Below are 14,647 nucleotides of genomic sequence, written 5' to 3'. Positions count from 1 at the left end.
TTGGTATTAAAATAGCAATTGCATTTTATTTATTTATTTTTTTGCGGTACGTGGGCCCCTCACTGTTGTGGCCTCTCCCGTTGCGGAGCACAGGCTCCGGACGCGCAGGCTCAGCGGCCATGGCTCACGGGCCCAGCCGCTCCGCGGCATGTGGGATCTTCCCGACCGGGGCACGAACCCGTGTCCCCTGCATCGGCAGGCGGACTCTCAACCACCGCGCCATCAGGGAAGCCCAGCAATTGCATTTTAAACCCCTCTTAATGAGATGCTCCAGTGTATCTTCTTTTGAAGTGCGGGGACTAGAGGCTGTGGAGGGTCTGTTTCTGGCAGGACAAGGCTCACAAAAGAAACACACCGGGGCTCTTTCTCTAGAGCGGATGGTGACACTTTATTCATTTAAAACCAACACGCCCTTCCCCAAAGGGCGTGCAGCATGTGTGAGTGTCTCTATAAAGACACGAAAGAACGAGGCTGAGGCTCACTGGAGCGAAGCACCTACCATGTCATTCAACCAGGACGAGAGCGGAGCTTCCCGACCACCAGCATTTTATCAACAGCAGCATCGATGGCTGGTACCCGGGACAACACGCACGCGGCCTTTCCTTAGGCTGGCATCGCTGATTCCAGACTCAGACGGAGCTGTCCACCTGGAGTTTGGACTCTGTTTCTCCCTCCCTCTCTTTGCTATGGCCACAGGGAAGCCCCGACCCTAGTGACCCTCAGATGCCAAAAAAGGGGGGACTGTGAGGGGTACTGTTAGCAGGACAGCAAATCCTGGGTGCCAGGAGCATCTTCGGGTTCCAGGTAACTGCCTTTGGGAAGGGATCCTGTTCTGAGATTGAGGCGTAGAACGACTCAGGAAGGGACATGGTACAGAATCCATAAACGTGCTGTTCTTATCCCCAAGTCATTAGAGTTTAAGACGTTCGGTCTGAGGCTTACTCTTTTACAAACAAGATGTAGGTTTGGTCGTTCACAAAAATAGGATGGTTGGAAAGAAAAGAGTCCAAGATGTCGTGAAGTCTGAGGCAAAGATGATGTGGATCCCTCCTCCCCACTCCAGGGCCTGCAGGTATTGGAACAAACACTAAGGAAACGCTTCTTCTGACGGGCTCGGAGCCACCTTCATCTCCTCCTTCTGGACCGGGTTGTTTCCTCACCTCACACGAGAAACGGAGCATTTCGCCCCCAGTTGTTGTCATGGAACGTCCATGAGAAAGCAGGGATTTCAGGATCCAACAGAGGCAAGTACCGCCACCAAGGAGAAGAAGCACAGGGTTTGGGGAATGCAGCACCGGTGCAGCCAGATGTCCTTACGGTGATGACGACACTTGGTTAAACTCGCCTCGTGATGGATAAGGTCAAGGGGACCCGAGTGCCGGTTCCGCGATGGGCTGGAGGCTGGTGACCAGATCGACACTCATCCTTGGGTCCCTGATGCTGGGTCCCTGATGCTGAGCCCAAAGAGCCAGGCTCCAGTATTTTCCAGGCCATGGGCGATAATGGGCTTTGTTCCGACTGGTTTTCAACCCAAATTCAACCAGGAGGCGGGTGGAGCCTATGGGGGGAGCAGGGGTTGGCCTGCTTATGCAGAGCACTCCCCGCTCTTTCAGTTACATGACTGATTAGGTCAACTCATGCACAGCACTGTTTCCAGTGTTTAGAGCCTGGGGGCCCAGCCGCACCTCTGTCAGGGCCCCAGACTGGCTTCAGGGTCTGTACCACATTATAATCCCTGCCAGTGACCCTGTCAGCCAACACGTCTGATTTTTGCTTTTGCTCTTTGAACAGACAGTGATGGGTGACAGGTCATCAGAAGACAGGGGAGAGGGGCCTACCCTTCCCTGTGACGGCTTACAGATAAGCCCCTAGAAGTCCTAAAGCAGCTAATCAAACTCTCTCCCTGATGCCCCTTAAAACCAGTTTCCCTGCCCCCATTAGTACTGTATCTCCGTGAGGACTGATCAGGAAACACATCTGGGCTGTTACCTGGAAGCACAGAGAGGTTCTGGATGAATCGTCTTATGACAAATAATCTACGGTTCCAATGAACCCGGCTTGATTCCGACTGGACGGCCCCTCTGCCCAGAGCCCTGCCCCTGCGTGTCTGCCCAGGGCTGAGCATCTCGCGGAACCAGGCACGCCCTTAGTCCTCACTGCTTCCCTCCAGCATCCTGACCAGCTGCCCATAGGTGTTTCTCTCCACCTGCCACGAATGGTACATTCTCACATACTCCCTTCCGTTGGCCACGATTTGTTTTTCTAACGCCGGATCGCCCCCCAGTCTCTTTGCCAGCCGAACAAACTCCTGCAAAGAAGGGGGTGGAGGAGAAAGAGAGGTAAGTAGCTGGTGAAGGGGGGTTGCAAACGCACCCCAAAGCCCGCGTCTGCCTTTGCTCCTGGTCCGTCCTTTGCCCGCCTACCGTATTCTGGAGGAAAGGGCCTTCCGGAAGGATGCGCGTTAACGCAAACATTGGGACTGAGTAAGAAATTACACACACACACGTGCGAGGGTGAACATCGTGGAAAAATACTGTCGTCATCGATTATGCTTCCCCATCTTTCTTCCCTAGATTGCTCAAAGCTACTGTTTCTCACAGTAACTGAGTCCTTACAGGGACTCCACAGTTAGAGCCACAGTTTCTTCCCTCCTTTGTATCGGCTGAGATATGAAGTCAGGTCTCATTCCAGAATCTGAGCTCCTCTATTCTAGACAACACTACCCCTGTCACGTTTGTTTTCCATTGTGTTGATCCTTTCATCTTTCCCGGGCACGGAGTGTGTCTTCAAATCGTGAACATCACCTGGTGGAGTGGAAAGGGCCAGGCTTCCACTGGTTCAGATCTGGGTTCAAATCCTTCTTCGACACATAACTTAGCTGTGTGGCTTTGGGCAAGCTAGTTAACCTCTCTGAACCCTACAGTGATCATCTCCAAAGGGGCAGTGGGCACTGGATGGGTAAGCCCCGCCCTGCCCCAGACTCCACTCCCAGACTCCTTCACTCACGCCATGGGTGAAGGAGGGGAGAGGGGATTTCACCCGCCTGGATCTTCTACACTTTCCTTCTGTTGCTTCAGAGGGAGGAAGTGTGCTTTGCTCTATCTTTATTGACGCTTGCAGACGCTGATGCAATGAAAAAGTGGCCACTTTTTAATATCAAAGCCCTTCCTAATTGGAAAGAACTAGAATTCCTTTGATTGCTAAAGAGCATTCAGAGCGGGGAGGGGGGCGCGCATTACTTATTATGTTTGCGCATAAGTCAAGGCAGGGCTCACCAGCCAGGAGGCCTGCGTTTAAATTCACACCCTACCCTTCACGGGAGCGATGCTGGGTGCGTTTCGTCACCTCTCTGAGCCTCGGTCTCTTCATCTTTAAATTAGGAATAAGTACAGTACCTGCTTTATAGCGTGTGGACAGGATTCAATGAGTTAATACAAAGAACTCAGGGCAGCGCCTAGCCCAGACTTAGCTATCGTTATTATTGTGATTCCCCAACCCGTGTAAATTCCAATAAGTCAACAGTGCCTAAGATTAACGCACAGTGCTTTGCGCCATTTACAAGGAACGTCCACGTATTCTCAAAATTATCGTTAATTAAACGTTGGATGATTTTTATAGCTAGCAATATAAAAAGCAATAATTACGATAGAGTGGAATTATATTTTTATGTAGTATATACACACTTTATGGTAAATTGGTGTTCTTTTTATAATAAAAATGTGACATTTATTCCCATCTCATAGGAGAACAACGTTCTTATTAAAATTATTCGAGAGGCTTACAGCTTTGGTACATTATTTTATGATGCTGGTCATATCTTTGATTTATCTGATGCAGACACTTTGGCTAAAACCCAACCCCCTGCTTATGATTTCTACAGAATATATGACCGTTTTATAACGGAATCCTGAACGAGAGCTTCTAGGAATAGGATGTGATAAAGAGCACTTTTTTTTTTTCCTCTCTGCATGGAAGACTGAACAAAGAACTCTGACTTAAACAAAGCAAGAGAGAGTTGGGTAAGGAGCGGGAAACATCTTGGCCGTTGGCATAAAACCCTGGCTGGGTGGCTGAAAGAAAAGGAAGAGAAGGAAAGAAAAATCTCACTCTTGAATTGTACTAGTCACTCCCTGAGGCCCTGGGATTCTTTTCTTCTGGGCTAAAACAGCTCCTCCGCGACAACTAAGGCGGTACTCTGAACACACGCGTGCGGACGATGAGAAAAGCCCGTTGACACGGACTGTCATTTACTGTGTGCAAGATGGTGGCCGCAGTCCCCCAGCCTTGCATGAACGTCTCTTTGAAATAGGGCTCACCCACTCCTCCAATAAAGGGGGAAGGAGGTCTGTTTCCCCATCTCCTGGATCTGGGCTGGCCCTGGAATTTGCTTTGACCAACAGAATAGGTCAGAAGTGATGTCGTTTGACTTCCAAACAAAGTTCCCAAAGGTCTGACAGCTCCCACTCTCGCCCTCCTGGAGCCTGAGGCCAGCCCATAAAGGAGCCTGAGGTAGCCTGCTGGAGGATGAATGACCACTTGGACTGAGATGCCCAGCAACCACCCGTACCAGCGACCGGACACTCATCCAGTGGACCAAAGGACCACGTCGTAAGAGCTGTAGCAAAACTTCCAGGAAACAAGTACAAATGCCAATTCACCATCATCCCAACCAAAGCCCAAAAGGTTTTATACAACCGTCAGCTGCAGGACGCGCCAGAACACCCATCAGATCTGATCACCAAGTCTTGACTGGGGGAGGGGAGGCTTCATCATTTATGTGATTTAATGATCTATTCTTGAAAATTATTCATGATGATAAGTTATGAGGCCTTAAAGGGTACACACACGGAAACAAAAGAAAATAGAAACCAAGTACTGGGCTTCCACATCTTAAGAGAGTTTAAAAACAGATGTAGACACTGCCCTAGATCAGAGTTGGAAACTCAAGTGCCCAACGGCTCCCGGCGGGGAAGGCCCGCAGTGCCGAACCCCGGCTGCCTCAGTGAGGAGGGGCCTCCACTTGTTCCCACGTTTGCTGTGTTTTTCAAGAGAAGTCGAAATCCGGCATATTTATGTAAAAGCACTCCATGCTAAATACCAACAACTAATTCAAAATTTTAAGTAAACAGCAAACTAAACAAAACATGTGTGCAGACCAGACCCACCCCAGGACCACAGGTATGCAAACACTGGCTTAAGTTACAGATTTCTAAAGTTAAAAAAAAAAAAAAAAAAAAATCGGCCTTCCCTGGTGGCGCAGTGGTTGAGAGTCCGCCTGCCGATGCGGGGGACGTGGGTTCGTGCCCCGGTCCGGGAAGATCCCACATGCCGCGGAGCGGCTGGGCCCGTGAGCCATGGCCGCTGAGCCTGCGCGTCCGGAGCCTGTGCTCCACAACGGGAGAGGCCACAACAGTGAGAGGCCCGCGTACCGCAAAAAAAAAAAAAAAAAAAAAATCATGTAAAACACCATGGTTTGTTTTCATAATTATTCAATTAGCAGTTGACTGTGTTCAGAGTTTTCTTCCTTACTGAGTAGTCCCTGCTGGTGGAGAAAACTCACTGAGAAATACGTCAGGCAGAGAGAGAGAGACAAATACTGTATGTTACCACTTATAGGTGGAATCTAAAAAATACAACAAAGGAATGAATATAACAAAACAGAAAGAGACTTATGGCTACAGAGACCAAAGCAGCGGTTACCAGTGGGGAGAGGGGAGGAGGGAGGGGCAAGATAGGGGTATAAGTACAAGCAGGTACAAACTATTATGTATAAAATAAGTTACAAGGATATATTATACAGCACAGGAAATACTGCCAATATTTTACAGTAATTTTAAATAGAGTATAATGTATAAAAATACTGAATCACTATGCTGTACACCTGAGACTAATATAATATTGTAAATCAACTATATTTCAATTAAAAAATTTTTTCTCACTAAATCCTTTCGACCTGCCTTGTCGCCCCGAGGTACCAGCCAGATGCAGGGCGTGAGAAGCAGTGTCAGTTTTACAGGATGGATGTTTAGACCCCTGGTGGGATCCTTCTCATAACCGTGTCAGCTGAAAGCCACGGGGCAGGGGGGAGCCCCTCAACGAGAAACAAACGTCTCATGCAGAGAGAACACGGGAGCTGGCAGACTGAACGTGGCATGGTTTGAAAGAGCATTGCATTCCGACCACCTTCTGTAAGGGATACACACCTATTCTTCCAGGAGAAGCGAAAGTCAGTGGCATAAAAACTCTGGATTTCAGGCTCAGAAGATATGTTCAATTAGGCAACCCCGAAGATGCTTCTCCAGAGGCTTCCAATACGACAGCTCACTGATGGGGGGTGTTGACAAGGAGGTTTCTCAAGACCGACAGATGTGCTGTCGTTTCGATCGTGGATTGTGGTTTTCCTTGGAACCCTGGAGTTAATTAAGGTTTAGTCTGTGCCTCTGGTCCTCACACTTCGCTTTAAGATTCTGATTGGGTAGGTCAGGGGCGAGGTGCAGGAATGGTGTCTTAGTCTGTCTGAGCTGCTATAACAAAATACCACAGACAGGGGGTGGCTTAGAAACAGCGGACGGTTCTGGACGCTGGAAGTCCAAGGTCAAGGCGCTGGAAGATTCGGCGTCTGGTGAGGACCTGCTTCCTGGTTCAGAGATGGCTGTCTTTCCACTATAATCCCACATGGCAGAAGGAACGAGGGACCTTTGTGGGTCCCTTTTATTAGAGGTCTAGTGCCATTCGTGAGGGTTCCACCTTCATGGCCTAATGGACTCTCGGAGGCCCCGCTTCCTAATACCATCACAGGAGAGGTTCGAATTTCAACACGTGAATTTGGGGGTGAGTGTGTGGACGCACAAACATTCAGTCCATGACACATGCGTGTTTTCTAACAGTTCCCCCCAAGGTGATTCTGGAGAGTCAGACTATGAAAAACACTAGTCTAAGACGGACAACTGTGCCTACCCTATTTTACACAAGTTATTTGGCCACAGAATAGATTCATGTTGGACTTCCCTGGTGGCGCAGCGGTTAAGAATCCGCCTGCCAATGCCGGGGACACGGGTTCGATCCTTTGTCCGGGAAGATGCCACATGCCGCGGAGCAACGAAGCCCGTGCACCACAACTACTGAGCCTGCGCTCTAGAGTCCACGAGCCACAACTACTGAGACCATGAGCCACAACTACTGAGTCCGCCTGCCACAACTACTGAAGCCCACGTGCCTAGAGCCCGTGCTCCACGACAAGAGAATCCACTGCAACGGTGCCCAGGCACCGTGACGAAGAGCAGCCCCAGCTCACCGCAACTAGAGAAAGCCTGCACACAGCAACGAAGACCCAACACAGCCAAAAATCAATAAATTTATATATAAAAAAAAGGATAGATTCATCTCATTGACAACTGTAAGTTGCGAGAATCACCCTTCAAGACCCATCTAGAAGTGACGTGCGCGCATCTGTCTTGTTTTTCTTACACAAAACAGCATTCGCTGGTGTCGTGTTAAGCTTTACCCAAATGCCATCGTTCACAATGCTGTATGTACACGTGGCCACATAATAATTCCGTGAGCTGTTCTCTCGATGACTCCTGCTGTTGGGTAAAGTGGGGACCACTTGTAAGAACGTGCAAATAGCCTTGGAATTATTCAGCATAAACCTTCAGTCTATTTTTTTTTTTTGACCACACCACACGGCTTGTGGGATTTTAGTTCCCTGACCGGGGAATCGAATCCAGGCCCTCGAGAGTGACAGCATGGAGTCCTAACCACTGGACCATCAGGGAATTCCCAGTCTTTTTTTTTTTTAATCGAATTATAGTTGATTTACAATGTTGTGTTAGTTTCAGGTGTACAGCAAAGTGATTCATATATATATATTCTTTTCCATTGTGGCTTATTTCAAGATATTGAATATAGTTTCCTGTGTTATACAGCAAGACCTTGCTGTTTATCTATTTTATACATAGTGGTGTGTATCTGTTAATCCCAAACTCCTAATTTATGCCCCCTCTTCCCCTCTGGTAACCATAAGTTTGTTTTCTATGTCTGTGAGTCTGTTTCCGTGTTGTAAGTAAGTGCCTTTGTGTCGTATTATAGATTCCATACATAAGTGACATCATATGATATTTGTCTTTCTCTGTCTGACTTACTTCACTTAGTGTGATCATCTCTAGGTCCATCCATGTTGCTGCAAATGGCATTACTTCATCCTTTTTTATGGCTGAGTAATATTCCAGTGTGTGTGTGTGTGTGTGTGTGTGTGTGTGTGTGTGTGTGTGTGTGTACCACATCTTCTTTATCCATTCATCTGTTGATGGACATTTAGGTTGTTTCCATGTCCTGGCTACTGTAAATAGTGCTGCTATGAACACTGGGTGCATGTATCTTTTCAAATTATCATTTTCTCTGGATATACGCCCGGGGTGGGACTGCTGGATCGTATGGCAACTCTATTTTCAGTTTTTCAAGGAACCTCCATACTGTTCTCCATGGTCAGCCTATCTTTTAAACTTGCAGCAGCGATAACTGAGTTTGGGGAGGGCTGCTTGTTCCCATGACAACGTAATGGTTAGAGAGAGCAGCTGACTTTAAAACGAATATCAACAACAGCGTGAGAACCTTGGGCAGATGTGGGAGCAGAAGCCAACCCGGGTAGGTGCAGAAGCAACTTCCCGGTAGACCATTCCCATGCACACTGCCCGCCCGATGCAGAGCCAGAGAAGGTGGCAGGGGCTCGGGCCCCTGACCATGACCCGTGGCCGTCGAATGGCGGCAGCTGGGAGTCTGACCTGGCTCTTTCCCGCCCGTCCCTTCCGAGACTGGCGGCTGCAGACTCTGGCTATGCGTCCCGTTCACTCACACTGCAAGCTCAGGCCCTTTAACAGGACAATTCCTGAGCTCGCGTCTAACAAGCCCGCTCACAGCCAGGCCCCAAACCCAGCGATACCCAGGAGTGGTGGGGCAGAGCCCTGGAGGCTCTGGCCTGTGATCTAGACCACTGTTCTCGGGTGGCCCGTGAGAGGTAGCGGTAGCGAACGACCGTGGACCACTTGGTGAGAAAGCGAACCGCCTTTCGGTTCTCTTCCGTCCCTGGCTGAGTCAAGCAGAAAGCCTCGGTGAGGTGCCAACCTGTTCTCTACCTTCTCAACGGTGACACCTGGTCTCTGGCCAAGAGCCTCCCACAGGGGCCAGAACTGGTCAGAATTTATAACCACAGTCAACAGTTAGCAAGAGCTTATACCCAGGTAACAACCAGTCATGTTTCAGAATCCAGGATTTGGGGTTTTTAATAAAATGGTCTCTGTGCCCTTTTAGTAACATATGCCCTCCAGGGGTCTAACGCAGCGCCCCATAAACAACACACCGGAACTTCCAAATCAAACTTAAGAACCGTCCCACCAAGCAGGCTAAACAAAGCCACGAATAACTTCACATCAACTCAGATATGAGTTTGCTGCCAACTGAGTTTTGGCACCCAACTTACTAAAAATAAAACTGTTTTTCAAGTGCTTTTTGGATTTTGGAATTGCAGAAAAGGGACGAGGACTCTGTGCTATCACTATGACTCTTTTCACAGAGACAGAAACAGGGGCACAGAGAGGTCCAGGAACCTGCCCGAGGTAGCACAGCAGTTAGTGGCAGAAATGGGAATTAAACTCAGACAGTGCAGCCCCAGAGTCGAGGTCCTTTTCCACCAGGCCTGGCTGCTTCATGGGAGGATGGAGCAAACCTACCGCACAGATCCATGAGATTTGGGAACTACTGATTAAACTAAAAGCAAGGATAGTGAATATTCTCTGTGTCTCCCACTCTCTTGCTTCCCAGATTCCGACCAGAGCGTCATTTCAATACACGAGCTGGCAGAAAATTGCTCACGCCCCCCTGGCTGGTTCGGAGGCAGGGAAGAGGAGAATGTCAGGAAGGAAAGGGAAGAAAGTGAGGAAAGGCTTGGAAGAGAAGAGGTGGACCCGGGAGATGGCTCTGGTGGGCACGCTGCCAGCGGCAGAAAGTCAGAGGGAAAGAGCAAAACGTAGAAGAAATGTGCAAGGAAATCTGCAATTAAGTTATCCTGGTCGTACTCGGGGGAGATGGCATGAGCATGACACCAACCGGCAGTGTCACCCAAGGAATGCTGACTTCAGCGAGGCTGTGGAAAGAACCATCCAGGGAGGGAGTCTGGGCAGAGTTCAGAGGCCGAGGCTGTCCTCTGCTACTTTGCAAAGAAAACAGGAAAAGAAAGCAGTTCAACGACACCTGGGTGGCACGCGGTGTAGATTCACATCAGACTAAAATAACCAAAGGTGTTTGGTTACCACCCAAGAAAGATTATCCCTTTAATGCCCCGGGGTAAGTACCTCTCCTGATAGTTGCGGGGCACCCATTTGTGCCAGGACCACCACGAGGGGCCACGTGAGTAAGCCAGCATGACCACCAACCTGGGGGGCATTCATCCATTCGGGTGGGGAGGTCATGTATGATAAAAGCAAGGGCGCGCGTGTGAACCGTGCAGAGGGTTACGAAGGAACAGCACAGGGCGGGGGTGGGGGGGGATGGAGAAGATGGGGGAGGGTGACTGGGAAAGCCTCTCAAGAAAGAGACAGTGAAGCCGAGGGGGAAGGATGCTCCCGGCGGCCCGGCTGCGGGAAGAACCAGGGGTGGGCAGGGAGCAGAGGAAGAGAGGCGTGGAGCCCCGGAAGCCGAGTCGGGAGGTGTCTTTTCTCTACGGCCACAGGAAGTCACAGAGGGGTTTTGCAGCGGGGATGGATGGGACGGCATCTGCATTTTATAAAGGTCCCTTTGGCTGCTAGGAGGAGAGTGCGTGGGATGGAGCGGAGGAAGCTATTCTAAACGTCCAGACAAGACCCAGTAGTGCCTTGGAATGGGGGGAGGGTGTAAGGGTCTGGATATAGCAGTATTCTGGGGACAGAGCCCCCGAGAGGCGGGGACAGATGGAAGCAGCCTGGAGATACAGAGCCCAGGACAGTGGTGCGGGGCGGCTCGTGTGCGCACACGCCGCGCTGGTCGGGGGGCCGCGGGAGGGGGCCTGAGCTCGCTGCCGGGGTCCTGCGCCTTCTCCTACAGCATCACCCTGGCAGCTGCAGCCCCCGAGGATCCTGCACAGGCCACTCACCTGCATTCTGCCAGTGCCAAGAAGTCACCATCATCTCCTTACTCTGAATTTCAGGATCAGCTGCAAATGCGCCTACAGGGCTGATTCCTGGAGCGGGCTGGGCACCGCATTTGCTGTACCGACATCTTGTCACCAGGCCCCCCGGAAGAGGGACAAACTCACAGGGTGATGGGCAGGGCCCCGGCCGGCAGCGCTGGGGCTGAGGGTCCCTTTGGTGTGGTCAGGCTGGGTCAGGCAGGTCGCTCTCCTGATCGCAGGCCCCCAAACTACAATTAGTTGGTTTTCTAAATATCAAATTCTATTTCATGCCGCATAGATTGCGAAACACAGTTATTCCTCTTAAAGCATGTTGAAGGGGTATTTTTTACACGTGAACACGTTTTGCATCATGGCGATTATGGATGGTCAGAGCCTTGAAACTGAATATATTTAATAAAGTAGCTAAAAATTCTCACTTTCAAAAAAAGAAAAAAACACCGAAACCACAAGGTGCTTGTTCACACGCAGAGCGGGTGTGCACACCGGCGGGTCTGAGAGTCGCACACGTAGCCTGTGAGACACGGGCGGCCAGCAGAGGTCAGGCCAGAAGGTCAGTGCCGAGATGCAGCTCCTGCCCTGCAAAGGCGGGTGGAGAGGCCACAAGCAGAGGAAAACGGGCCTCCCGTCCTCCTATGTTAAGAGAATGTCAGACTTTGCCTGCCGGCCGGGAGTGCAAAAGCCTGGACCAGAGCCGGGAAGGGCCCTGCGCTCCATCCCTCATTGGCTCCCGGCCTGGCCTGGCCTTTCCTGAGCGGCGAGCCTCACCTGGCGGCTCCACCCTCGTCCTTCTCACCTGGCCAAGCCCGACCCTGTGCAGCACTGCTCAGCGCTGTGCCCACCCGAGGTGTCCCTCTGCCCCCACCACCTCCAGCCCTCTGGGTCATTCTGACCCCAGGGACCAGCCACAGGCAGAGAAGCGAAGCAGGGCTGGGCCTTAGAAAGAGGTCCGTTCTCCCCAAGAAGTCGGACAAAATGGTGAGCAGAATCCCCTTAGAGGATGGTCCCATGGAAGAGTGTCCCCTCTCTGCCCAGGCAACAGAGGAGGGGAGGGAGGGAGAAAGAGAGAGATGGTGAGGGAGACAGAGACAGAGACAGAGGGAGAGACACAGACACCGAGAGAGACACAGATAGAGGGCGAGAGAAAGAAATAGAGGGAAAGACAGAAACAAACGGAGATAAAGAAAGAAGGAAAGATGGAGATGGGAGAGAGAGACACAGAGAGGAAGAGAGACAGGCACAGAAAACTGGGCGAGAGCCAGAGACACAGGCAGAGCCAGAGCCAGAGAAAGAAGGAGAGAGAGATGCAAAGACAGAGCGAGGGAGAGTCAGAGAGTGAGAGACAGAGACGAAGGTAGAGACAGAGACATACAGAGATAGAGGGAAAAACAGAGACAGAGAAAGAAGGAAGGACAGAGACAGAGGGAGAGACAGCCACACGAGGCATCGTGCAAACGCTCTCGGGGTGGCCGAGCGCCCGTCAGGCTGAGACCTCGAGTCCCAGCCCTGTCAGCTCCCGCTGAGCTTCGCAGGTAAACGCCTCACCCTCTCTGGGATCATCACGGCAACACCTGTGTGGGGTTCCCGCGAGGATCAGTAAGAGAAACGGGCAAGGTCCCTATGGTGGTGCCCGGCACACAGAGGAGGCCTGGCTGGGACCACCTGCCCCATCGCTCCCTCTCCGGGGAGCAGTGCCGCCCAGCACCCACTCTGAGCTCTGGAACTGTGGCCAGTGTGCCCGGGAACTGCATTTTAAATGATTCACTTGAATGGACTTAAACTGAAATGTTGACACTGGTGCTTGATGCAGGTATTACGAAGCTTTACACGTATACTTGCAACAGCCTGGACATGTGAGTCTACTTTTGCAGCTGCAAATGTATGGAGTCTCAATGCAAACCAAGTATTTCGATACAAATTTAATCTCCAGGCGGAGATGAGCTGGTGGGTAAAATACACGCAGGATTTCAGAGCCTCGAAAAAAAAGAATGTAAAGATCTCATTAAAAATTGTTTATGTTGCACTGAAACCAACGGTCAGTTCTATGGGCAGGTGGGATGGGGAAAAACGTCATTTATATCGATTACATGTTGAGATGATGCAAGTTTGGACAGATGAAGCTAAATAAAATATATTATTGATAGGAATTTCATCTGTTTCTTTTTATTTTCTTTCAACGTGGCTATTAGAAAACTGTGCCTCCCCTACGTGGCTGGACGCACCCTTGATCCCTAACAAATACCAGCTATGCATCTGATCCCAGCTCTTCAAGCAGACGGTCCTTACCTAGGTCATTTGGTTCAGGTTCATGGCCGTCATCCCAGCATAATTATCAATAACACCCTTTTCACTCTCAAAGCTACCTGGTTTTTCACAATGAACAATATGGTCACCCTGTGGACAAATCCATGCAAAAAAAAAATGTTGGACTGACTTCCATTTTAGTTCACATAGAGTTTGCCCAGAGTTTCCTCTGGGCTTAAATGGAAATCCAACAAACACTGGTCCAGCCTGCATCTGTGCTTTCACACTTCAGAGGGACTGGCTGGGGGCTTACACATCCCAGTTGTGTTTAACATCCAAGAACTCTAAATGTTTGGTTAAAAACTGTTTTAAGTACAAAATAAAAAGAAGAAAGAGAGAAATGATATTTTGCATGACGCTGGCCAGATTTCGCGAGGAGAACGTCTCGCTGTACTGAGCTTGATTCCACTGCTTAAACCTAAGGGCTCAGCAGACCGTACAGCTGTCGAGCGGCAGCAAACAGCTTCACCCAGCGGCGCACCCTGAACGTGATTAACTCTGCGTCCACGCAGCTTTCCTCGGAGCCCAAGGACGGCACTCCGCCCCACGTGCTTTCTGCTACTCCCCGAAGACGGGCATCATTATCTGCATCTTACGGATCAAGGAACGAGCACAGGAAGAAGAAACATGTCCAGGATCACTCAGATTTCGAGGGGGAAAACTCGAGACCCAAGCACAGCTCTGCCCAAACAAAAGTTTGGAGGCTGATGTGACTCCAACACGCCTTGCTTCTTCCAAACGTTAAACTGTTCATGGACCATCAAAAGTCAAAGATTTACAATGAAACAGTCTTAATAAAAGTGTAGATCCATGCTGATGGCAAAGAACAGACGCCGGCACATAACACACAGGCGCTAAATGTTAGCTGTCATCATCATCATTATTCCGAAAGTTATGACTTTTTTTATAGTTGCCTAAAAAACAAACAGAACCTCCCAGCGAAATTAGTTTGGGCCACACTTCAAAAGTCTGTCCTTGAGAGAGGAAATGGATTCACGGTTTCTATTAAATGTCAAATGGATTTTAATTTCGAAGCTATAAAATGTAGCCATAAAATAGCTCAGCTCTTTTCTTCTTAAAAAGAAAAAGAACGGGACTGTCGCAGTAACCAAAAAAAAAAAAAAAAAAATCAATGTTTAGTAGGTTTGGAAAGCTTCACTTAAATTAAGGTTTTCCGGGGCTGAG

At 49.8% G+C, this 14,647-nt stretch overlaps 1 protein-coding gene across 3 annotated transcripts in view; it reads right to left on the bottom strand.

Annotated features, from left to right (window-relative positions):
* Positions 1-378: 378 nt before the first annotated feature.
* GLT1D1 (glycosyltransferase 1 domain containing 1) overlaps positions 379-14,647 on the bottom strand; it is a 100,543-nt gene continuing 86,274 nt past the window's right edge. For all 3 annotated transcript variants that reach the window (XM_079941950.1, XM_079941952.1, XM_079941951.1), the window contains one exon: positions 379-2,308. In XM_079941950.1, the coding sequence (XP_079798076.1) occupies positions 2,147-2,308 (162 nt within the window). In that variant the 3' untranslated portion in view covers positions 379-2,146. The remainder of the gene's footprint in view (positions 2,309-14,647) is intronic.

The sequence above is a fragment of the Stenella coeruleoalba genome, assembly GCF_951394435.1.
Source record: "Stenella coeruleoalba genome assembly, chromosome: 14".
Taxonomy (NCBI): domain Eukaryota; kingdom Metazoa; phylum Chordata; class Mammalia; order Artiodactyla; family Delphinidae; genus Stenella; species Stenella coeruleoalba.
Note: the sequence above shows the minus strand (reverse complement) of the source record. Positions and strands in the feature narration are given on the sequence as shown.